The sequence below is a fragment of the Cryptomeria japonica genome, chromosome 3 (genome assembly GCF_030272615.1).
Source record: "Cryptomeria japonica chromosome 3, Sugi_1.0, whole genome shotgun sequence".
Taxonomy (NCBI): domain Eukaryota; kingdom Viridiplantae; phylum Streptophyta; class Pinopsida; order Cupressales; family Cupressaceae; genus Cryptomeria; species Cryptomeria japonica.
This window is the reverse complement of record NC_081407.1, coordinates 899,528,260-899,553,062: the sequence shown is the minus strand read 5'-3', so window position 1 is coordinate 899,553,062 and position 24,803 is coordinate 899,528,260. Positions and strand designations below refer to the sequence as shown.

At 35.9% G+C, this 24,803-nt stretch overlaps 1 protein-coding gene across 1 annotated transcript in view; it reads right to left on the bottom strand.

The window, feature by feature from the left end:
• Window positions 1-18,796, bottom strand: part of LOC131066382 (uncharacterized) — a 45,230-nt gene extending 26,434 nt beyond the window's left edge. The window contains exons 1-10 of the mRNA XM_058001135.2: window positions 17,987-18,796; window positions 9,147-9,323; window positions 8,819-8,943; window positions 8,569-8,707; window positions 6,662-6,811; window positions 6,517-6,570; window positions 5,280-5,375; window positions 5,126-5,185; window positions 4,934-5,008; window positions 4,734-4,787 (exon numbers count right to left, since the gene is read on the bottom strand). Of these exons, the coding sequence (XP_057857118.2) occupies window positions 4,734-4,787; window positions 4,934-5,008; window positions 5,126-5,185; window positions 5,280-5,375; window positions 6,517-6,570; window positions 6,662-6,811; window positions 8,569-8,707; window positions 8,819-8,943; window positions 9,147-9,323; window positions 17,987-18,394 (1,338 nt within the window). The 5' untranslated portion in view covers window positions 18,395-18,796. The remainder of the gene's footprint in view (window positions 1-4,733; window positions 4,788-4,933; window positions 5,009-5,125; window positions 5,186-5,279; window positions 5,376-6,516; window positions 6,571-6,661; window positions 6,812-8,568; window positions 8,708-8,818; window positions 8,944-9,146; window positions 9,324-17,986) is intronic.
• Between the last annotated feature and the right edge of the window lie 6,007 nt (window positions 18,797-24,803).

Genomic DNA, 24,803 nt, shown 5'->3' with positions numbered 1-24,803 from the left:
AATAACCCTGCAAGAAGCTTCAACTAAGACTGTGTCTCCATCTCTATAGGATACTAAAACAGCCTCAACATGTTCATAGCAATTGCAAAATATAGAAAATAGACTATAACATTAGTATATCATTCAAAAGAGACATCCACAAAGACTGCATTGGCTCTCAAACATGTATCTCAACAAGTTAGAATTAAAATTACATCAATAGCATATTTAATATAGGTTAGGTAAATAAATAAATAGGTGTAACATTTTAATAGTTAGTAAATAAATATATAAAACAAATGTTGGTTTGGGGAATTACTTTACTGTAACATAATTTGTAGTTTTGTACCTGAAAAGCAAGATTAATGAGCCAATGCAATATAAAATCAACGTGTCTGAGAATCCCAAAAATATCAATGTATCAATTTTCACTATTGGCTGCAACCATGGTGTAATCTGTGTGTATTTGCTGTACCAAATTCTATATGGCATCAAAGCACTAAGAATTCCTGAAGAATGAAGTTGCGCTAGAGAGTATAATGGAGGAGAATTTTGAATGATACCAACATATTTTGAGTTCATTATTGTGTGTTTAGTTAACACGGCTGCACTGTGCAAAAATATTGCTTGCACAAAGAGATTCAAAAATGTTGGAGGTTGAAATGTATGTTTAGATAAGTGCAGTCGATTCTAAGTTCTTTTTAGGAGGTTATCTTTGCTCATTGTTTGTGGAAGGCTAACTTTGTGGCAGATCAGCTGGCAAATTTTAAATTAGATGAGCATGGATCCATCCTCCTGGTCAGGTTTGGGAGACTTTCTGGCAACAGACCTTCGATTGTCTCTAAAGTCCTAATTTTGTTTCATTTTAGTTTTTAAAATTAAGAATAAAAACTAATTTGTCGTCATTAGTTTCTAAAATAAATAATGAAATACAAAGTGGAAAAAGGCAGAATGGGAATTAATCGACAGTGGTAGCTTTATGACAAATGGATGAAATGATTTCCCACTATAGATCATGCTTGTGGTAGCAACATAGATGGATGTCTGGGGGGGTGTGCAAAGAGTAATTAAATTGGCTGGTTGTGGTTTTTCTGCCATGTTCTATGGTTTCCATTGTCTGCAATTTATTTGTATAAGGATAAGCTAGTAATAGCCCATTCTAGGAAGGGAATTGACCTATGCGGATTGCCATATAGAGGTGTTGTTCCAAATCAATGGCTTAGGAAGTGTTCACTCTGGATTAAAATTCTCATTGTGTATTTCCAAGCGGTGATTGGTCTAGAAGGTGTTGGCACTCATCTGTGTTTCTACAAAATTTGTGCAATTCTGCTCTCATGCTTCTATGACCCTGAGTTGACAAGCAATACAAGATAGCTTATGTTAGAGTTTCATATGTTCATCGGTGAGGATTTGGTCATATGCATTGATCTTGATGTTATCCATGTCATCTTATGTATATCTTGGTCTCTAGATTATCCACATGAATTTCCCCTATGTGCTTAAATGCTAGCCAAACCAGCACCGGTAGTGGAGGAGCATATATGCGGAGCAGCTTCACATTGGCATCATAGGCAGAGAAGTTGGCGGCAGCATGGTCATGGGTGGGACAAAAAAGGAAGAGGTGAGGGGACTGGTAAGCAAGGAAAGCAATCATCATATCATAACATCGGTTGCTTCCGGCCGGCAACTATTAATGCTTGTCTAATTGCCAAGTTTTGGTGTTATGCGTGATCCAATTGGCTTCTTTGTGTTCTTTGTTGTGACTCATTGCCCACCACCTGTCACCTTGGTGGCAATGGTAGGTCTGATGTCTCATCAATAAGGCTTGTACGCTGCAGGTAATAATTAATCAATACATTAAATGTGGTGCTCTCGTGGCTTGGGTGGAGGACCCTGAATGAATTTTCAACACAGCTATGCCTATTGTGTTTAGCATGTAACTTCCATTGGTCTTGCACTCTTGGATTTAAATGCCTTTCATCAACTGCTGTTGAACTCGCCCCAAATACAAAAAATGATAATGCACATGCCTAAGGGCATTTCAAACCACTAAGCTTGCCATTTTTAGAGGTTTCTACCTATATGCATGGAGCAACTAGTACAAAAGGTGTACCTGCAGATGGGTTTGACTAGTAATGCATGATGTCAATCCATGCAACCTTCAAGAAGCCTTGCTCAGTCTTTATGACAATGGTTAGGTCTTGTGCATACTATAAAAGGTCACACCTTAGGTGACCTGAGTTTAGGGATTTCTTCTTCTGCTGCCAGAAATGGAAATTTTACATCTGATGTGCATTTATTGGATCCCTGGTCACACGATGTTAAATACTCTTAAAGCCATGTGCAAAATAATCGAAGGGGATTTTAAACTAGACAGTCCACCTCACTTGGCTAGTTAATGAATTTAATGCAAAATATGTATTGGGCATGGCTTGAGCTAGTATATACATGTAGCACAGACACATTTCATGCTGCTACAAATCTGCTCATTGGATGTGCTGACTTGAATATGCTGGAAAATTCTTTTTCTCTATACCTAAGTACCAATTAATGATCCAAGCAGCTTTCTCTCTCATGCAAGTGCATTCTTTCTGTTTGCAACAATATGCTAACTATGTCAAATTTGAAATCTGATGCAGGCTGATATGTCACTTGTATCTACGAAATGTGGCTGAACTGTTTTGTAGTTATTCATACATGAACAAAATATGTATTCCAAGTTGGTCTTTCAGACAACTTTTTGGCCGCATGTGTCTAGGAATAGTTTAGGGCATCAAATGATGTCTGTCAGTTTTGTAAGGGCCAAGGGCATTTTATAAACCAGAGGAAAGTTATTCATGCAAGGAGTTGTTTGCAACTAAATTAGTCAGTCAAAGATGCTTCACTTAGTGCACTGTGTAGCCTCCCTCTTACATGTTCTTATATGCTCTTACACACATCACATATTCTCTTACACATCTTACAATGTCATAGATGTTCTTGCATATATTTCAATGGCATAAATATCTTACACGTCATAATACAATTGTCAATTGTTGTAGTGTATCATCCCAAGGAATCTCAAAATATTAACACACTAAAATATTAAGTAAATACGATATTTTCCCAAATTTACAAGTTGTACAACACCTAATACTAACAATTGCCAGGAATGTTCATGTAGGTGATGAAGAATTGATTGAGATCTGTGTGTCGGCATTAGTTATGTGTTAGATATGCATCTTCTTCAAATCGATATTATGGAAGTATCCAGTGTTCAAAGGTTTCTGGATAAATTCAAGAATGTTCAAGATGGCATTGCTGTATCATGGTCGTTTTTGGGTCAGCTATTTTTAGATGACATTTTAGAAGATCTATATGTGGAGATTTTAAATTTTGGGAAGAAATAAATTTAAATTTTACAATTATGTATTTTGGGCTTGCTTTGATTGCAAGCAAACTATTTTTAGTATAGAAACTTCTAAATGGATTTTATAATCTTGAATAAATAGCATGTAAATTATAAGTGCTATTTTCACTTAGATTTGTAATTGTAATTGCTATTCAAAACCTTCAGAAATTATTTTGTGAGCTGCCTTCTCGCATATATGTATAGAAGCTCTTAATTATTTCTCATTATTGCTGAGGACGCAATAATACCAGAGTATGGAGAGAATTGTATTATAAGACAGTGGAAATGTGTGATTGTGCCCTTTGGTTTTTTGCCCTTGTTCTGTCCTTCTGTGCCTTGCCATTCCCATGCATAGTGGGTTTAGGAGTATGGTGAATAAGAGTTTTTCCAAAGATTCACTTTTCTATCTCTGATCATCATCTCAAAAAGATATTCACTTGCTCATTCACAGGCTTTCTCAAGGTGGTAAAGGCTATTTGAGGTGCAGATGAGCTTTGTAATAATGGCAGTGTGAGGTCTCGTGTGTCCATTATGTATGACTTTCTGCAGAAATTAAAAGGTGTTGTAGTAGGTTAGGGCAAGTTTGGAAGAAATTCTCCTCCATCCTAGTAAAGAGCTTGTCAAGGATGCCGAAGGGAAGCAGCGGATTCCTCCTACAATGATACAACATAAGAAGGATTTTGCAGGGATGGAGGGAATAGACTTGTGTTTTGTGAATGCTAGAGTTCTAGCTCTAGAAGAACATGTCTGTCCCCTACATGTGTATTGCAAGGATACAAACTTAATGCTGAAAAATATGGTAATCTCTCATCATAAGGATTCCTTAGAAGTGGTCAGTGGCTTTACACTAACAATTCTGGACAACAATAGAATCATTCCAGCTGTCCAGCATGCTGAGAGGCAATTAAAGGAATCAAATTTTATGGAATTGAGAAAGTTACAGTTCCAGATATGCTACAATTGCAGCTAGTGAATGTGCCTGATAATGGTGCATATAGCAGGGGTTTCAACCATTGGAAGTCTCCTCCAAGGAGTGCAGGTCTGGAGTACTCTGATGTAGTTTTGTTGTGGCTAATGCTTGTCTTTGTTTGATACCATTCAGTATAACCGTCTAGTATAGAGTTTTGGTTTTATATAGCACCTATATATGGGTGATTTTTGTTGTTTTTATTGGTTGTTATGTTTCATCTGACTCCTGTGGCTGTATAGGGGTTGTTAATGCACTTTTAGCTTTGTCATCATCTCTATGTTTAGAAGGGCTGAAGACCCTGTGTAGAACGCCAATTAAATTATCTAAAAAATATATTGCAACAAAAAGTTAAAACAATGTGAATTGCATTAATGCAAAGTTTAGATATGGTACCAACGGCATGCGAATGCACATTTCCCTTACAACATTTAGACCAACAGCAATGACCTGTCAAAAGTAAAATATAACTTGAAATTAAATGTACAAATCCTCAAAAATACATTGCTGGCAAAAAGCAATGGCCAACTAGAGTACTCTCTCAAAACTTATGTCCATTTCATTGAATTATCAATTCCCAACATGTATGCATGTACCTCAGTACGGGCTCGGTCATGTACAAATTGATTCACCAATTGCTTCATTAATGGTTCAACAGCATCAGGAGGTACCTGGTATTCCCCCAAAAAAGGATTAAATAATAAACCAACTCTCTGCTATCAAGAACAAGTCAAGCATAAAAATAACTCCAGTGACAGCAAACTACATCTTCAATCAAGGTGACATACCATATCATGGCAGGCCTGAACTGCTGCTGCCAAAAGTTGTGTTACATCCCGTTGATGAGGCTACAGAAAACATGTTTTAGCCCTCAGCTGAAAGCTCTAGCAGACCAAAGGAAACATGAACATGTGAAATTTAACTTTGATAGCAGTGACCTACCTGAACATACTTTTGAAGAAATGGATAAAAATTTAATAAAATCAATTGATGGAGCCCCACTGCCCGAGCAATCACTTTCATCATCATCATTTTAACCTAATATCCAATTAAGAATCAGCAAAACTTGAATTATTTTAACATGCAATCCAATTAAGAGTCTGCACAACTTAAATTATTTTAACCTGCAATTCATTCAACAAATCAGTTAAACATAAAGGAAAAATGTCATTTGATACCATTTCAGAGCCTTGTAAATTTGTGCCAAAAGGATTATCACTATAAATCCAACCATTAGAAGATTCTATTGCTTCTAGACAGGGAAGCAATTCTGATAAATGAACTGTATGCTAGGAATTCAAATGCATGCTCCAAAGTGACAATAAATCATATTTTGAAATTTTAAATATGTATAAAAGCACTGGAATAGTCACATAGCTATAATTTTAAGATTTTACAATTCTTCTTTAAACTGCATATCTACTTTGACAAATCCTCTTTTACTCAAATATCAGGCAATGTTCAGAAAATTCTGTCCATGGTTTACTAAACTTGGCAACCATCTAGACATACATTTCATACTAATAGAAATCACTTCATTTGATGTTAGTGAAAAAATGCTGCTAAAGCTTAGGGGTTAACTCCTAGACCGTAAACAAAATGCTTCCTGCTGATGATTTGAGTTTAGCCATAATATAAGTAACTAGAATTGAAAAGGATAAGCTACATTAATTATTTCTTTACTCTGCCTATGTCTTTTTCAAGCTTCAGCCAGAATACATACATAGCTTCCACAAAATGTAAACCACAATGCATGGATCTTATAAGTTCAGTATAAAATTTTCAGTATTGTTAAGCCTAAGCACAGAGTTTCTCATAACAATAATGAAACTACATGCCTGATGTTGAGAGGAAGGTAGTATGGCATTGACTCTTGAATGTTGAGGTACTCAAATGACAAGTGAAGTTGAAAATCAAGCTCTCAAGCATGTGTTTATCAATAGGTTACCAAACTCAGACTTATACAAATCCACAATGCATTTAGAGAAGAATACATAAGATGTATTTTGTTTGGGAAAAATGTTAAGGATAAAAAACCCAAGAGCTAAACAAAACTCGTGAAAAAAAGTATGATTTCATAACATTAAAAATGTATGTATCACATGCGAAAAACACATAAGAACTAAACATCCATTGCCATACACCAACTATTCATAAGCATCTAAGTTAATACACCAACCTCAAATCGCTCATTACATGTCTGAAGGCGAGAAAAAAGCTTTTCAACAAAGGCCTGACATAACACACAAAAGAGAAGACAAATTAAGTTGGTTTACTAGACTTTAAAATAACTCAAAAACATCCTAATCAATAACCAGGATCACCTGTGCATCTTTCAGATGTCGAAGAGGTGAATAGCTACCCCAATCAACACTCTCAGATTGAACGCGATTTTGTTTTTTGAGACCACGCATAACCCGTTGTAATTTTGCTTGTTTTTTCTTTTTGCTTTTTGTCGTACCCTTGTGATGTGCCTGTAACCAAGACATGATGTGTTTCACCAACGAAAGAAATTAATGTCAAGTATACAATTCTATAAGAGTCACCCAAACCATCCATATATCCACATACAAGTATAGGCCAATTCCATAGATGCTCTTTCTCACCTTTGATTGTACTTTAAATTGGGAAATATTAATGACACAAATGAAATGGAAACAGCAGTAATAGAACAGACTGATGCCACAAAGCCTACATTAATATAGTAAAAGTAGCCTTACCCTCTCTGTTTCTTGTTAAATCATCAATCAATTAAGAGGAAGAAAACACATTTTCCTTTAAATAAAAATGATCTCGATTCTTTGCATATTAAATTTGGATTGTGTTCTTCTAGAACTCCACTGATAAAATTGCATTGATATATATGACTCCCAAATTCTCCTAAGCAATTTTTTTGAATTTCAGACAGCAAAAATGAACACCAAAGAAAAAACAATGCAAAATAATGTTTTAACAGATAACCTGTAGCTCCCTTTTTCCATAATATGCAACTACCATTTTTTATATGTTTCCACAGGAACATGTCCATGCCTTGTATCCTAGGGGACACACCCTTGTATCCATCCCATTTGAGGCATCCCACAATGAGGTCCACACTTGAGACTGGGAGAAAAATAGTCAGACTAATAAAATTAAAGTCTGAAATTAGTCCTAATCTGTTTGAATTGAAATTTGCACTGAACACCTGAGTAGCAATTTTTCCTGTGATTCCACAGGCACATGTCCATGATTTCAGTATCCTAGGAGATTCACCCTTGTTCCCATCCCCATGGCGAAGCATCCTACAATGGGGTCCACACTTGGTACTCAAAAAAGCAGTATCCTAGGAGATCCGCCCTTGTTCCCATCCCCATGGGTAGGCATCCTATACTGGGGTCCACATTTGGTAATCAAAAAAACAGTCATACTTGAAAACCTAAAGTGCAAAAGTGGCCCTCATTTGTTTGAACTGAATTTGAACTAAACAACTTAAGTCTAAACTTAACCCTAATATGTTCAAGCTGAATTCACACAAACCCTAATGCCGAAAACATTGTTACGATAATTTATATATTAATTTTTGCATTAATAATCTAGCAACTCTGTAAAACTATACTGACAACTTTCTTTACATCATTGTGTCATGTAATGGTAAAGGTTAAGGTCATTCTTTAGATCAAAACCTAGCCAGCTTAACTACTCAAGTACAAGACTACCTTTGTGGGAACAAAAATACTTTACTGTTTTTCTTGCCAGTGATAATATGTTTTTATATCGACAAACCCAAAATGAACCCAACCCCCATATTTTTTTTATTGAACCCACGAACCAAACCACCGAACCTGAACCCAAACCTGGACCGGTAACTTAGATTTAATGAGAAATATACTCAAGCAGTAGAGCAGTTGTCTTAACCAACTGGATTTTTCATTCAATATTCACGTTTTCCTAATTCAAATATTCTATCATGTTGCAGCACAATTTTATAAGCAGCACAGCATGATAATTTCTTCATTAATGGCTGTCATTTAATTATTAATTATGCAGCACAAAATAAGTTTTTGGTTTTTTAATTTCTATAAGCATAGGTTTTGAGATTTACAAATCACTCTGTGGGTGACACCAACCCATTAGTTGAATTTTGCATTGGAAGTCCTAAAACTGGAGGATTTAAACCCTTTCATTCTTGCATGCATAAAACACATCAACACACAACTCGAAAATATTTGGCAGACAGATCAGAATAGGAAACCTTGTAGACTGCTTCTCTGCTTAGAATCACTTGAGGTTTCTGCTTAGCGATATCTTCATCACCACTTGAGTCTTCATCCTCATTATCTTCAACATTCTGTTCATAGCCAAGTATAAAAGAGAGTGCAGCTACCATGATCCTGCATATCATTCAGTATAACACTTAGACTCAAAACAGCACAAGCTAGACAGAAGACTAAATTCATAATGAATAAATAATGGGCACAACAAAAAAATTCCTACAAACATACTTGGAGGATTTATGGAAACAAGCAATACATATAGCATTCCCAGTCCTCTCATCAAACCACACCTTGCGACGATGAAGATCACACAGTACTGCAAGAGCGCTCTTTGCCTTTGATTCATGCTCTTCCTATAGCAAGAAAGAATGTTTAGTTGTGCCAAACGCTACCGACAAGGTACCATAAAATCATTTTCAAAACCTAAGACTTGTGACTGGAGATAATAAAGAATATTACTATAAGAAACTAAGATAACTGAAATCCATCTCTTATTACATCTATAGTCAAAAGTATTTCATGTAGGAAAAACAATATACGAGACCATAGATCTCACCTGCAAAAGTTTAAAGAGAATACTCTGCAATGCACAATTCTTAACATCATTTTTATGTTTAAGATTCATGCGTCGAACATATTGGACAATGTGAGAAAATGCAAGGTTCTTTAATTCCCTGTCCTCAAGCGTTTGAAGCATCACAAAGAGAGGTAACGTTTCTGCAAGTTCGATCGTCTACACCACAAAGATCAAAAGAAATACATTAAGGGGAAATCCTTGGAAAAAACCTCAAAATTTAATGTATGTACAGCTGGCATACAAAATACGAATATGCAGTCTGCCTGTTGTCCATTGAAATTGAACTAAAATGTGATCATTGCAAACAGTCCCGTCATTTACTACTGAAAACAAAGTTTCAAGCTTTCTACAAGCTGTGTGCTGCCTCAACCACAATAATACAGAGAAACCAAGATGAAGCAAGCACCTGAGGAGGGATATGACCACACACTCATGAACTAGAACATCACATATTTGACAAAACCCAAATCATAGTACTCACCAAAAAATTAAAAACTACTAAATTCCTAGCTAAAAAATGAACAAAATGAAATGCCATGTCTCATATAAGTAAACTACTCCGACTCCAACAACCAGAACAGCTTAATTTCTAAATCTGTAAATAATTTACTGAAACCATACAAACCTGACAACATGTCTAAACACTAGGTATTAAAACGAAACAAGGTTTAAAAATTAAGAAATCCTAAATAATGCTAAAATCCAATAAGCTGAATGCCTGGCTCCTTTAAAACATTCATCTGGACTTCTCAGTTTAATGTCCCCATTTGGGATTTCCCTTAATTTAATCCTGAGACAACCATTCAGACTTAAAGTGAGAACTGGAATATGAAATTTACCCAAACTGAAGACATTTCATTATGATATTTAATTTAAATTTTTAAGAATAATTCAGAAGAATAGAACTTATCTTGATAGCTTTCCCGATTTATATACTTGAGAGTAGTTCTTCTATATCATAAACATCTGCTCTACTAAAAGAGATCCAAATCAAGAACAAAGATGTTACTGCCTGTAACTTAATAACGGTTCTGATCTGATCTGCTGCTCTTATTGAGTGCTTTCCAATGCATTAAGAACATATATCTAAGATCTTCCTCCCCCAATGGAATGAAATTCAATCCTCTTTAAATATCCTTTGCACGAAATGGTTGCAACTTATGGTGAATAGTCATAACCTTTGTCAGTGATTACACTTCCTTAATATCGCACCTCTCCATAGCAAATCGATTTAACTTAATCTGCATATGTATGTTTGACCATCTTAAGATAATTCACACTCGATAATTGTCTTCTTCTCTCTTCGCATTACTTTATGATTTAAGATTAATATAATCCTTTTTGACCGCTAATTTCTTATTAACCAATGCATTGTAATCCATAATTATTAAATCGCATTTTTTCCTTTATGATTAATGTAATCGCTCGTCTTAAATCGATAATCTTTGCTATCATCAGCGATGCTCAGCGTTAGTCTTAATGGCATAAGAAATGATTGATGGTATCACTTGTCTTGTTAGTTTAGTCAATATTTCAATCCCCTTGCTTAAGTACACGTCATTGCCATCCAACTCGTTGTCTGCTCCTTAACTCGATATTACTTAATATGCCTGTAAAATTTGTTTGCAGTATTAATGCCAAACATATAAATCCACTATCAATGTGAGGAGGTCTTCAGCGGCTATTTTCTTATATAATTTCTCCGCTATTATTCATAAAGCGATGATTCATGACATACGATCCCTGTCCCCTTCTCTGAAATTGACTGATTTGATTGGTCTTATATATTCCCAAAACTGAAAGGTTAGCATCCTTTGGTAACAATGAGACACTGCCCTTCGTGATCGCATTTCTTCATGATTATTAATTACATTAATAACAAATGTTAATTGCTGTATATAGATCACTGATACTTCCAATCGTTGCATTATGAATAATGATAGCTTCATCTTCTAATTACACTAATCGCGTCACTTGTATTCATGTCTTAACCACATTGATGGAAAACTTGTCATTGATGTCAAAGCAATTTCTATGATTGCTTATATAGTTGCTTATATAGTCAATGATCTATATGTATATAGATATACAGTTGATGATTGGTCTTTATACAGTAATGAATCCTCAGATTGTTCTGTAGTATATGTGTTAACAGTGGATACAATAAAAACTCTATATCCTATAATACAGATATCATATACAGGCAGTATACAGATATACAACAACAGATAGTGTCACTGTGCCAGATATTATACATATATATTATATCGAGATCATATCTTTGCAGATCAAAATTCAGATCAGTTTTTATGACAGATCATGGTTCATCACAATCAGCATATAATCACTTATACACAGCAGTGATACAAACTCAGTATAGAAGACGGTATTATTAGTTACAGTAATACCAGCAATCAGGATAATAACATTCATTAGAGAATACAAACATGTGGCGGTTCATACATATACAATACATACAGAGATTTTTATAACAGCAAGGTTAATACACGTAAGCAATGTTTGAAGAAAAGTCATTCTAAATCAACGAAGTATTAGACATAGAAATCTGTGGTGAAATAAAGACAGCACTCAAAAATAAATAAATACGACAAAACAATTTAAAATAAGGGGCCCACCTCCTTATGCTGGAGCCCTCACTAAAAGACAAAAGTAATGGGGCCCACCTCCTTGTGTCAGTTCCCACTAAAAGACAAAATCTTCCTGCTGAAGAGAATGATAAAGGTGCAGCGTTTAAGTTTTCATAAAGGAAACAAATATTATTAAAGAAAACCGATAGTCATATTTTAGTTTTGATCAAAATCATAAACAAAGATAAGACAATGACTAATCGGTGGTCAAACAAAGGTAATTGGTGGTCAAATAAAGTTTATCGAGGGTCAAACAAAGCTCTCAATAAACCAAAAAATACTTATCGATGCCTAAACAAAATCGTAACCAAATCAAATAGAATCGTCTTTAAATCATAACATTCAAATAAATCATAACCTATAGTTATGAATGGACATCATCGGTGATTGTTAAAAAGACACGATCTTTGTCAAAAGGTATAAAAGAGTTATATAAAGAGAACGATAGAAAAGAGACGGAGATGGTAGATATAGTGTGCTGTGTGTTGTATGATACGTATATGCTGAAGAAAATTCAGTTGTATTGTGAGAAAATAAAGTGGATATATGATGAGTGAAGTATCAATCAAACATATACAGGTTTGCATATGAAGCAGAAGACATATTAATGATGATAAAAGAGAAGTGTATGCAGATACAGTGAGTGGATTATACAGTGTTTTACGCAGATCTGAAAGAAGACTATAAGAGGATCATTTGTGGGTATCTAAGGAATATATGTGAAAGAAAATATTCAGATTTACACAGCAGACTTAATAATCATATATCAGATTTAGAAGTGAAGACTGTGACTATTTTAGTAGCAGATTTTCTTCAGATTGTAGCAGATTTGAATTTGGGTGAAGTTGGTGCTTTAGCCTTGTGGGTGGGTGCTCACTAAATCAAAATTGGGGAGTTGGTGCTTCATCAAAGGGGTTGGTGCCTCTTGTAAGTTGGTGCTTACGAAGTTAAGGAGTTGATTCTTCTTGTGGGTTGATGCTCACAAATCAGATTAGGGGTTGGTGCCTCTACAAGTTTGTAAAAGAAATCTATTAAGAACTTATCTACCGTGGTTTTCTCCCAGTTGGGTTTCCACGAGAAAATTTGTGTCTCTTGTGTTTCTTGCAAATGTGTATGATTATTTAAATAGCTGCATAGTTTGATATCATTTTAAAGAATTGAAAAGAATTTAATAAACTGATTCACCCCCCCCCTCTCAGTTTATTTGAGTGCTCTTCAATCACCGTATATTTTGTGTTTATAATCAAATATCATTTCATTTATTTATTTTGTATATGAAGTCGCTGCATCTATTATGTAATTCACTGCTCTTCTTATTATGTCTGAAGTCGGCTACAATACTAATCACCGCACCTTATATTTTCTTATGTAGTTGCTCATTTATATCTTCAGGGATTGTTTATCCTTGGTGATGTCGTCGTGTTCTATTGATCACACTTTGCTCATTTTGAACTTCAGCCTTTGCACAATGTTTTGTGATATTCTGTATCAGTGTACATGCTAGCTGCCTCCACGGGGCGTAGTAATCGTTGCACGTATCATATTATCTTTGTGAGTCGCTGTAATTATAATCGTAACTTCACTTGATTACAATCATTGATGGTCCTTTAAAGCAGTATCCTTCTTAAGTGACATTAACAATGCATCCATGTAGCGTATCTTTGTTAGGATGGATCAGTGATCCTTGGGAGATATCACCATTCCTCGTATAGCTTGCTTAATACAACCTGTAATGTTAACTTATATTTCTTTATTAAGTAATTCTTTTTCATCTCCATAAGAAGACCGGTTCATATACACTTGGTAATTATCCTTTAAAACTGGGCATAACTTGTTTCCCAAGGGAGTTTGTCATGCTTAGGGCGTTGCATATATGTTTCATGTTTGGCTAAAGAGTAAAGATCTCTTACTATAAGGTAAAGTCCTCTTCTCTTTCTATCAAACTACTTCCTGTTCATCATTTAATATTTTTTATTATTCCTAGTACACCATAATCAAATTATTTGGTTTCAGCTGCATCAATTTATTATAAAGATTATACAAGGAGCTTTCTCAATATCAACAATACTTGATGAGGCTCAGTTTGGGGAGATCACACTCAGCCCTTTGTGGGAAGATTCTAACCCTATCAAAAGTGAGCAAAAATAAAGCCTATGCCTTGCATAATAATTACCTGGATCCTGACATCACGAACAATGCCTAAACCGAACCTAGAAATCATCTACTAAAACAAAGGAAAATGAAAAACATCTGAACCAAATCAATAAGGGCTTAAACCCTAACCGATCTCAAAACTGCAGCAATCCTCATCACTGGATCAAAAATAGCGTAAATGTGGAATCCATACTGAAAAAAAATACATTTTTTCATAACCCAATGTAAGAACAACCTAGAACCCTAAACCTGAACAAAAAAACTAATTAAATATGGAAAATACATAAAATTTATAGAAACTACAAAAACAATTTCAAAACAAAAAAGCTACAAAACACTAAACACTAACCCTTATAAACCTAAACCACATAAACCCTAAAACTCAATGCAGGATACATAAGCCCAATGCAGCTTGTTGAAATAGTAGCTAGCTCGGATACCTGTCTATTGTATTTTAATGTTGTCAATGACAATTAAAATACACATGTATTATCTCTCATGCAATTCGAACTATTTTGGGCTGGACCCAAACATATGTAACGTGAAAACAAATAAATGTAACTTAGGGCTAGGCCCAAACATGTGTAACGTGTAGGCAATAAATGGAACTTAGGGCTGGGCCCAAACATATGTAACGTGAAGACAATAAATGGAACTTAGGGCTGGACCCAAACTCATGTAACGTGAAGGCAATAAAATGGCAAATAAATAACTTAATTAATATGCAAGCCGACTTGAGGGTTTGGCGCCAAAGGTTGGATATAAATCAAACATTAAATGAAGTCATTAATCATCATCTTATGCAAAAGTTATCTGCTCTCCAAACAGCGATCTCTCCTCCACTTATGCGAACTTGTCCAAGCTGATTGTGTGGCGAAGTTGTCAAGATCACCATGCAAACTTGACAAGGACTCTTCTTGTGCGAATCTGGTCAAGTCTTCCTTAGACATATGCTGCTGATCTTCCTTAGCCATCTGCTGTTGATAAGGGCTGCAATCTTCATTGTTATGTAAAGTGAGATCGTGATCTGCTAACTTGCTGATTGGACAGCAATCTGAGATAAGTTCGTTGTCTTGTAAATGCCTACATTTGAAATAATACATGTATTTTGAGGCTGGGTTTTTCACCTCCAAGAGGGAGGTTTCCCAGGGTATTGGTGTCTTTTGTCTTGTGTTTTCATTGCTGTTACTGTTCATTTACAGTCTATTACAGTCTGATTACTTAAAATTAACATCCGATTGCTTAAAATTAACACAACTAACTTTAAAGGCAAAGTACCATGAGCAGGCAGAATGGATCCAAACCGGATTGTGAAATCATTGTTAGAACCCCAACCATGCTTGTGTGCTTCCAGAGGCCTGCTCTTCTATTTGGCCTTCCACAACAAACCACGAGGTCAAGCAATTAATCTTTTCCTTGGATGGATTCAAGAAGTTTTATGCAGTTTGCTTTCCACTCATCAATGCTTCCAAACAGCTTATTATCAATTTGAAGAAAGATTGTCAAGAAATTCTCAATTCGTTGGATGAAGATGATGACAGAGAGGAGATTGAAGATGCAGTTTTTCACTCTGATTTTATCTCTGTTGTAGATATTCATTACAGCAATGAAGCAATTTATTCTAAAGTTGTCTGGAAAATTCCAGCTGCAGATGATATCATTGATTGCATGTCGTCTGCCATCTTCCCATTGGTGATAGATCTTCCTTGTTGTGATGTCCCCTTCTAGTTGACATCTGTCGGCTGAGTAGATTAGCCTATCACTGACCCTCGTAGGCTGATGAGGTTAGTTAGAGGGTCTCCCGGAGATTGATTCTTCATCTTCAGAGTGAGCATTACGGGACTGGCTTTCATTTGAGGTCTCCAGGAATCCGTTCGAGACACTTTCTATTTTTAGAAGTCCTGCTATTTTTAGCCAGTGGGTTGGACAGTGGCAGAGTATGGCTTGGCAGTCTCCAGTCCTCACAGCAAGCAATTCTGATGGATACTTAGAGAGATATTAATATTTAATTACTTTAATTAAATATTAAATGGCAAACTTTAATGTTTTAATATTTTAAAGTCACTTTAAGTTATAACTTAAGTGAGGGTCTATTTCTCATCGGATGGGCCACTTTTATATTAAACTGAAAAGAGATTTATTTTTGAAGCTTCAATAGTCAAAAATAAATATTAAAAGTTAAAAACATCATTTAATGCCAAATCGTACTTTTCTTGAGAATAGCGCCAAACCCTAAAGGGAAGAGATAAAAGAAGTTTTTAGGTCTTCTTTTCATTATGTGAAGATTTGATATTGAGTTTGCTCTGAGGAGACTTTGGCTTGAGGGTTTCAGCAGGGGTTTCTTCTTGCAGATGATCTGAGAGTATCGGTACAGGGAAACGGTGGATTTCTGTGCAACAGCATTAGAGGCTGTGAAATATCAGTTGATTTTGCTTTCAGTTGGTTTTATCCAGGAACCAAGATTGGGCAGATTAGAAAGGGTTTTATTCATTTTATGCAAAGGATTGATTGAGCCACAGAGTCAGAACAGAGGCAGAAATAAGTGTGTTTACTGCTGGGGTTTTTGTGCATGTACGGCCTGCATATCTGCCGTACCTTTCTTCCTTGAAAGGGTACGATTTTGTTTAAGGAGGAGTCCAAAAATTCTGAAATAAATCCTAAAGGAGACGCCTAGCTGGTAGCTTCAGTTTGAGCTGCTAAACTCACCATTCCGGGTAGTTTGGACTGATAAATAATCTTGCTGTCATTATTTATTGCTGTACGGCAGCAAGGACAAATAAGGGGTTTCATAAATTTGAGGTATTTGACAATAAATCTTCCAAGTCTTGTCTGATTTCTTTATTAAAGGTGTTTATGCAAATTGGATGTAATAAGGGTTTGATAATCTTAATTTTATGAAGTTCAATTAATTTCCAGCTCTTTCCAATGTTGTTTTTTGCATACTATTTGTTCAATACTAGCTTTGTTGTTAGAAATTGCAAAATACAAAACATAAAACGCAACAGGTTCAACTAATCCTCCGTTGTCTGAGTTAAGAACCCTTGGTAGGTTCTTACACTTGTGATCTGATGGCACTATCGTTTCAATTTCTATTAATGGGGAGAAAGATGTGGAGGGAATCATATTTTCAGCCAACCTGAGGCTCAGTTGGAATCTCATCAATAGAAGAATAAAGAATGCTGAAAATCTTTCCGGTTGGAGGCCCTCTGGAAGCACACAAGCATAGTTGATGTTCTAACAATGATTCCACAATCCATTTGGATCCATTCTGCCTGCTTATAGTACTTTGCCTTTAAAGTTAGCTGAATTTATTATTGTGGATAAAGGTAGAGTTGGTGTGGGCCACGAGGGAAATGAATTGCAGGTAACTGGGGTTAGTATAAACGTGGAGGACATGATGGGCTGCCAAGTGAATGCAAGAGATAGTTTTCTTGTTTTACAGGAACCAGTTAAGTGGGGTAAGAGGAGTAAGAACCATGATCAAGTAATACAGAGTTGTTATGATGTTTTAGAAATACAGAACGATTTGATGGAAGAGAAACTGAGAGGTAAACGTCACATGGATCCCCTCTGCATGGTAATTTTAATTAGCGTAAGAATTCTGTCGTGGTACTATTTTTTTAGACATAACTGGGTGGAGAGGCTAAATTTCATGTTTGTATGACCATATTTACCCTTTTTTGGCATAGAATACAATCAACAATCTGCGAACTCAGTTTCCTCTAATGGGGAAATTTGCAGAGAGGCTCAGAAATTGTAATGCAAGTGTAATGCCAAAATATAGATGACATATAAACTTGTTCTTTTGTTGCTTCCCTATAAGTACTCAATAGAGTAACTACGATTAAAATATACAGTTCAGCAAACTATCACACAAACAAACACCTCGAAAACCAGAAACATAAAACCCGGCGGGTATGCACTGTGAAAGTCTTAAACACTTGCTTCCAGAACCCTTTTTTCTAAACAAATACTGCAACTATAGATGCACGATAAAGAATGAGAGTATTGACTTGCCTGCCGATTCATGAGAAGAATCAGAGCCTGTGTAATTTGCCTTCGTAAACCAGAAGGAAGCGAATGCCCGCTCGCCTGCAGCAACTCAGCAAGCTCTTTGGGAAAATGAGCGAGATGCTGAGGATAAGAAGGCGCAACGTGGGCCAAAAACAAAGTCAATTCTCCAAGCTCCTTGGCTGCGCCGGGGTCGCCACCCATGGATGCCGACTTCAAAGCGGCGTGTTGCCGAAATACAGCGAGACATGACTCAAAGTGGCGTACCAACAATAAAAGCTCACTCTCGTAGCCCTGGGGATCACATTTCATGCGTGATTGCAGAGACGGTAGGCTTAATTTCTCAGCACTCAGCCCGGATGCACTTAGGTTTGTGGATGCATCGACGCCTCCTGGAATTTGTAAGACCACCATTTTTGGCGGCTGCAACCAAATCGTAGCAGACCGCAAAATTTGAATTTATAAAAATTTGAGCTGAGGAAATAGGGGTTTAGGGTTTATTCAATTTACAAAAAAGGAATCACTCGTTTCAGGAGTTGTATTGATTTATTTGGAGAACTGTGTATCACTATTGCATTGGATTGTTTACTGTTAATGACGGCGGACGGAGAAAAATTATGTGAAGAAAACATTCTGCACTGATACAGGCTGCTGCTCTTGAAACTGAAAAAGGTTTAAATATGGTCTGTTTACTGTGCAAAGGAAAATTGCAGTGAATATTTTTCTACTGTGTATTGAAAATTAAGCAACTTGTGCAGCTATAAATATAATGATCGTACAGTTGCCTGCTCATCGAACCTACAATATTGTAGACGGTGTTGTCCGAATTGAGGATGTAATATAGTTATCGATGTAAAAAATTAGGTTAACATTAAAAAAGTAGTTACGCATTCATGTAATTTCTCTAAATATAAAATATAAATTTTAAGATGTAGACTTTTTCTATATATTTGTAAAATACAAATTTAATTATTATTATTATAAGTTCAAAAAGTAAAGAGTGAAAATATAAATTTAATTATCATTATAAATTATAATTCATTTGTGACTTTAAAAAAGTGGGAAGGAGTTAAGTGTGATTGATACATCTTGAAGTATTATGGTGTTAAAATATATTTTTTTAAGATTAAGCATAAGATACTACAATTTATAGAATGTTAAATATGGTACACTCCTCTGCTCTGAAGCCTATGAAACATTATCCTAACTCCTCAATATAGTGTTCTGACTTTGCCTTTCCTTCAAAGATGAATGGGGATCGAGGTTGCAATGGTTGCAGTTATGTGAGACACTCCCTTAGGTAACTCTAGATGAGCTTCTCAGTACATACGAGCTTCAGCCTTTGCAATGGATCGTGCTTTAGTTGCGGCCTCTGATGCGCAAGGTTCTGTGAGATGCATGAGCACATTGACTCCTTTGCATGTAGGCAAGAATGAGCTACCATTACCTCCTTTCTTCGGTCTTTCCCCTTCTCCCACTCATGGAATGATTCTAAATCTAGGTGGCCCAATTTTATTTTCATGATCTAAAGTAGTTTCAGAGGTGTTTTTAAGTGGGGGTATTTTTTATAAGGAAGAATATCTTAAGGATCATGCCCTAATATGTAGGCTCACTAAAACTTGGCCAAAATTATGTGATCTACATGCATGGATTTCAAATTTCTAGCAAGAGGGCTTGTAGGAAGAACTATGCATTTACCCTTGTGCTAAGGGTTTATTTATCCTTGAATTTGATTCGCTTAAAGATAGAAGGAAGGTGTTGGAAATAGGGCCATGGTTTCTCAACAGTGACTTTTTATGCATGAAACCTTGGTTCTCATCTTTTGAACCTCTTTTGATTCGTTTTCTATAGGTTGCCTGTAGGTTTGACCTCCATATCTATCATTGTAGTTTTGGGAGTTGGAGAGCTTGCGCACTAATGGTAATAGCTTGGTCAAGTACATTTGCTCTAAAGTAGAAACAATCAATGTTGGCAACAACAATGAAGGAAAACTGAGAGGTGGGGGTGAAGATCAGTTTTTACCAGATTAAACAATTTAAGCACAACTTCGAATAAAGATAAACACAATAACAGCAACACACATGACACCAATTTTTTTGACGTGGAAAACCTGCTTAAGGGAAAAACCACAATGGGAACCTACCCACAATAAGATGATACTCTTCAGTAGTATGTGTAAATATTGCAATGGGGAATGCACATGCATTCAGGCACATTGCCTAGAGCTCACTGCTCAAAATATAATGACCCGAAAGGCTACAACCCTTAGGGAAGGTTCACTACCTTACAATAACATTCGGACTACAATCCGGTTTAGATGAACTGAAAGAATAGCATCTGCAAATGCTAGAGGACAGTTCCGATTAAGCACAATTGTCTGCTCTGCAACACACTCTGCTCTACACTTCACACTGAAAGATAAATTCGCTTATTAGCACATACACCACTTTCTGATAATGCAGACACAACACCCATACCACAATTACGTGAATATAGCACCTATTTATACAAATCATCAACCTTGACTACAAGGTCGGCTCAACCCTCAACACCTAATTACAAAATATCACATGATACATAAATCAACTACCAAACCAATGCAATGCCATAACCGACATGGAGTGGACCCAAATCAAATCCTCGAACACGCAACACCATCAAAAATCTTGCCAAGATCAATCACAACACACTACACCACCGAAAATGTTGCATAACACGAAAATATCACCAGACCCATAAGATCTTCAATAACATGCACAATGATCAATGTGGATCACCCAAAAAAATAGGACACGATTAGGAAACACCAAAAAGCACATTAGAATCATCTGCAATAGCTGCACCAGCACCACTTAATCAAATCTCCATCAATCAACGCCTTGATACTTAAGAACACTTCAACAACAGCAACTGGGACAAGAAAGATAACTTGTGGAGCACCAAATCACGAACCATCTGAATTGAAAATAAACACAAACATCCCAAACACTCTCCCAAATCCACGACTCAAGATATAATCATTCTGGAGCAAAACGGATCAAACACCAAAACACTGCAACATTGAACACTGAACACTCAAAAACCAATCTTCATACCAGAATCCATAACTCGATCAAATCTCCACATATCATCATGAAATCATCACCGAATCAAGTATAGGAACTTAATTACACAAATCCCAAATCCGCACAAACACATTTGCAACATACCAACCATATCAACTCTTTGCAGCCACCAAAACACAGGAATACATAAATATGTTAATATCAATGACAACAACATATCCTAGCAGCAACAATCTCCAACAATCAATTATGAAAGATCAACTTGTGCCCATTAATGAGTTGAAATGAACCTTTGCAATGGTCTTCACATTGAGTTTAATCTGAAAGTGGGAAACAAAATTTGTAGGTAGTGTGTAGATTGTGAGAGGATCCCTTTCAAATAGGATATTTGTCTGTTGCCAACTATAAAGGGATTACACAACATCAAGTGGCCCTTGCTTGAGGGGATGCAACCTCTGATCACAAAGTAGTCTTAACTCAACACATCATCAACAATTTACTTTATTCATCTTTAACGGTACATAAAAGATAGTAGTAAATTCTATAATTAATTAGAAACCTAGGCAAAATCTAGTTTGTATCACTTATGCAGAAGATCTCCCAAAAGCAGGCAAAATTGGACTTTATAAACAGTTTGAAAGAGTGGGCTAATTACATCTTAGAAACTTATATACCACTTTTCAATCCTCTCTAGCACCAAGGATGACTTATTCTACTGTGAAATTAAAAGCAATAATTTAAACTAACAGGAGTTACAATACAAATTAGACTATTATTCAAATGGTAAACAAAAAGATAGGAACATGCAAGAATTAATATGCACGACTTAATGAATCACAACTTCGCTATCATATGAACTCCTCAATATCATATGTATTTATTCTTCAAAGACAAGGTCAACAAAGCTTCATAATAGTTGTGTTTTGGTCAATATCCTCTAACTTCTTTCACGCATAGGGCACATTTTGCTTTGGTTGTGGGTCAACCATTAATCCTTAAGCTACAAATTAGTATCTTAGAGAAAGCATCCATTTACATCAGCGCCATTTATAACATTATGATATTATATCAACCATGAAAATCTACATAACATATTCACTCATCACATGTCATATATCATCTATTAAGTTAAAACATGGTTCGGTATGTAGCCTTAAAACATATAAAAATCTTGTGAAAGCAAGAATAAAATAGATAAAATAGTACCAATTGCAGGACACGTCTCTCCCCCCAACCACACCTTTGCTTTTCCCTAATAAAACCAAGGCTTGAGATTAAACTACAACACATCAAGTCTAAAGTATACTAACTGCTGATACCTATACCTTCTATCATATAAAAAATTGTGTTCAGTGATCTTCTCCCATTGCTCTCTTTCTTTTACCATATTTGCCAACTTCCTTCCCGACCAGTGTGGAACTGGATATAGGAGGAGTGGGGGATGAAATGTGAGGGGGATCCATGTGACCTTAGTATCCAATTAAGCCTTGATGTATCTCATTTCCCTTGATTCTAGTGCAATGTAGTTGTAAATTGAGTGGGGCTCGTTCCTATTGAGCTCAGGAGTAACCTCCCTCCATTAGTTGTATCAATGTACATGTATGTCCTTACCTAACCCAACCATCAATACCCTTTAACCTTCTATAATCCAATATCTTACATTGAACAATTTTCTCAGCGACTTGTTTATTAATGAGATCAATGCATTAATCTACAATCTTTTTTGGATTAATTGGTTATGCTCTAATTTGTAGAGGATGTGACTTTTCCCTTTTTTGGTATGCTTGAAACAACTTTCTCGTTTCTTGTTCATTCCTAAGGTAAGATATAAGGGCCTTAAGTTGAACATATCCCACATATATGTGTTCCAATTGGCGTTATAAGGGACAAGTAGGTTGTAAACGTAAAATTCACACATACATTTCCCATGTAGCCCTTGAATAGGCAATTATAAATGTTTTTGGGTGAAATGATGAAAATATGTGCTTCACTAATAATTTGACGAATTTGAAAGAATAGAAATATTTCTTGCAAATACAAGGAATATACCCGGGTTGGTGGCCTATAGCTCCTTAGTTGGTTTGCTATATCAACCATCTTTTCCAAACTATCTGACAACTTTTTCACCTCTGAGTCCTTTTAATCCAACTCTGCCTCATATTTGGCCCTGATTGCTTCTTTTTCCCTTTCCCATTGTTGTCTATACCTATCAAATTTTAAGTGTGCATGCCATAGATCAATTACAAGGGTTAATGTTGTAAGTAGTGGGGGTTGCCACACAAGCATCTAATTCCTCATCAAGAGGCGGCTCCTTCTTTCGTAGCTCTTCTATAGCTAGATTTGCTAGCTTATATAATCATGCTCCTTCCTACTAATAGAGTATCGATTGTGTTTCTAGATCCTTAACTTTGACTTGCAATATGATTTCTCTTTCCTTGTAGCCCTTCAACTACTCTTCCAAGTCCTTAATTTTCCTGAGTTTTTTACAACTCACTATCCTCCTCTTCTCCCTTGATAACATTCTTTGCTCCAATAAAAATGTTAGGTCCAACATCTATCCTAGTATCATCATTGTCAAATCCTATAGGAGAGATGATCTCCATTATACCATGAGCTTAGTATGCCCTTATCTTTTTTCTTAGCTATGCAAGGGTCATCATCATCTATTTCATGCTCTGAGTTAGCTTGGTTATGAACCCTTTGTGCATTCTCAACTATGGTTTCCTCTTTTTGCATTTTCTCACCCTTGGTTTCATTTCTTTAATTTCTAAACATATATTCTCTTTCAGAATTAGTTTCATCAGCATTGAAAATATCATCCTATTTCTAAAGCTTTCACTCTCCTACTATCCCTTTTTCTCTAAGGCAATGTGAATGTCTCTCTTGTAGCTTTTGCACTTTGATCTTTTCCTTTTTATGCGTTTGCCTCCAAGTTTTCTTTTCAATCCTGATTTCTTCATATTTTTCTTCGTGCTTCTACCCCCCAGGTTCCTCTATAGGTATTTGTTTCCTAGACTCATTCTCAGGTTTTTGCTTCTTGCATTCCTCCCTAAGCCTATGTTCCTTGGCCTTCTATTCAATTTTATGTTTCATGTTATTGTTTTTTATTAAAGAGAGAGAATTAGGTTCCCTTCTTTTTCTAGTTTTGGGTGGAGATTGAGGAATGGGACTTCCAAGCAAAGACGCTACGAGCATTTTCTTAGATGTTGTGGGTGAATTTTTAGATGTAGTAGATAAACCTCATTGCAAGTCCTCACTTCTATGTTCTTATTCCAATTATTCTCTATTTTTCTCAGTAGGGCTAGGGGTAGGTGATGTACGAGGTGGTAGGTTATCCCCAACATTTTTTTGGCACATTTCCTTCAGGGGTCACAATTTTTTCTACCTTCCTAATTTATTCAATATTTTATTCAACCCTATCATTTTCATTATTACTGGGAATATTTTGAAAGAGTTTGTTATGAATTTCATCCCAACTCTTGAACTCTTCCCATGTAACATTTGGGAATTTAACATATAGGCTTATTTTTACCAATTAAACAACTAGACGATTGTGTGAGAAGGATAAATATGTCCTCTTCCTTCTAGACTCTACATGAATCCTACTGAGCATATGGTGCAAATAGTTTTGAATATTGACCAGTCTATTGTGGCATAGATGACTTAATAGTTTAAATGGGCAATGTAAATAAGGGAGTGTCTCCCATCACAAGTAAAATACCTGATAACGGTTTGTTGCTTTTCTTCGTAATGGTGGA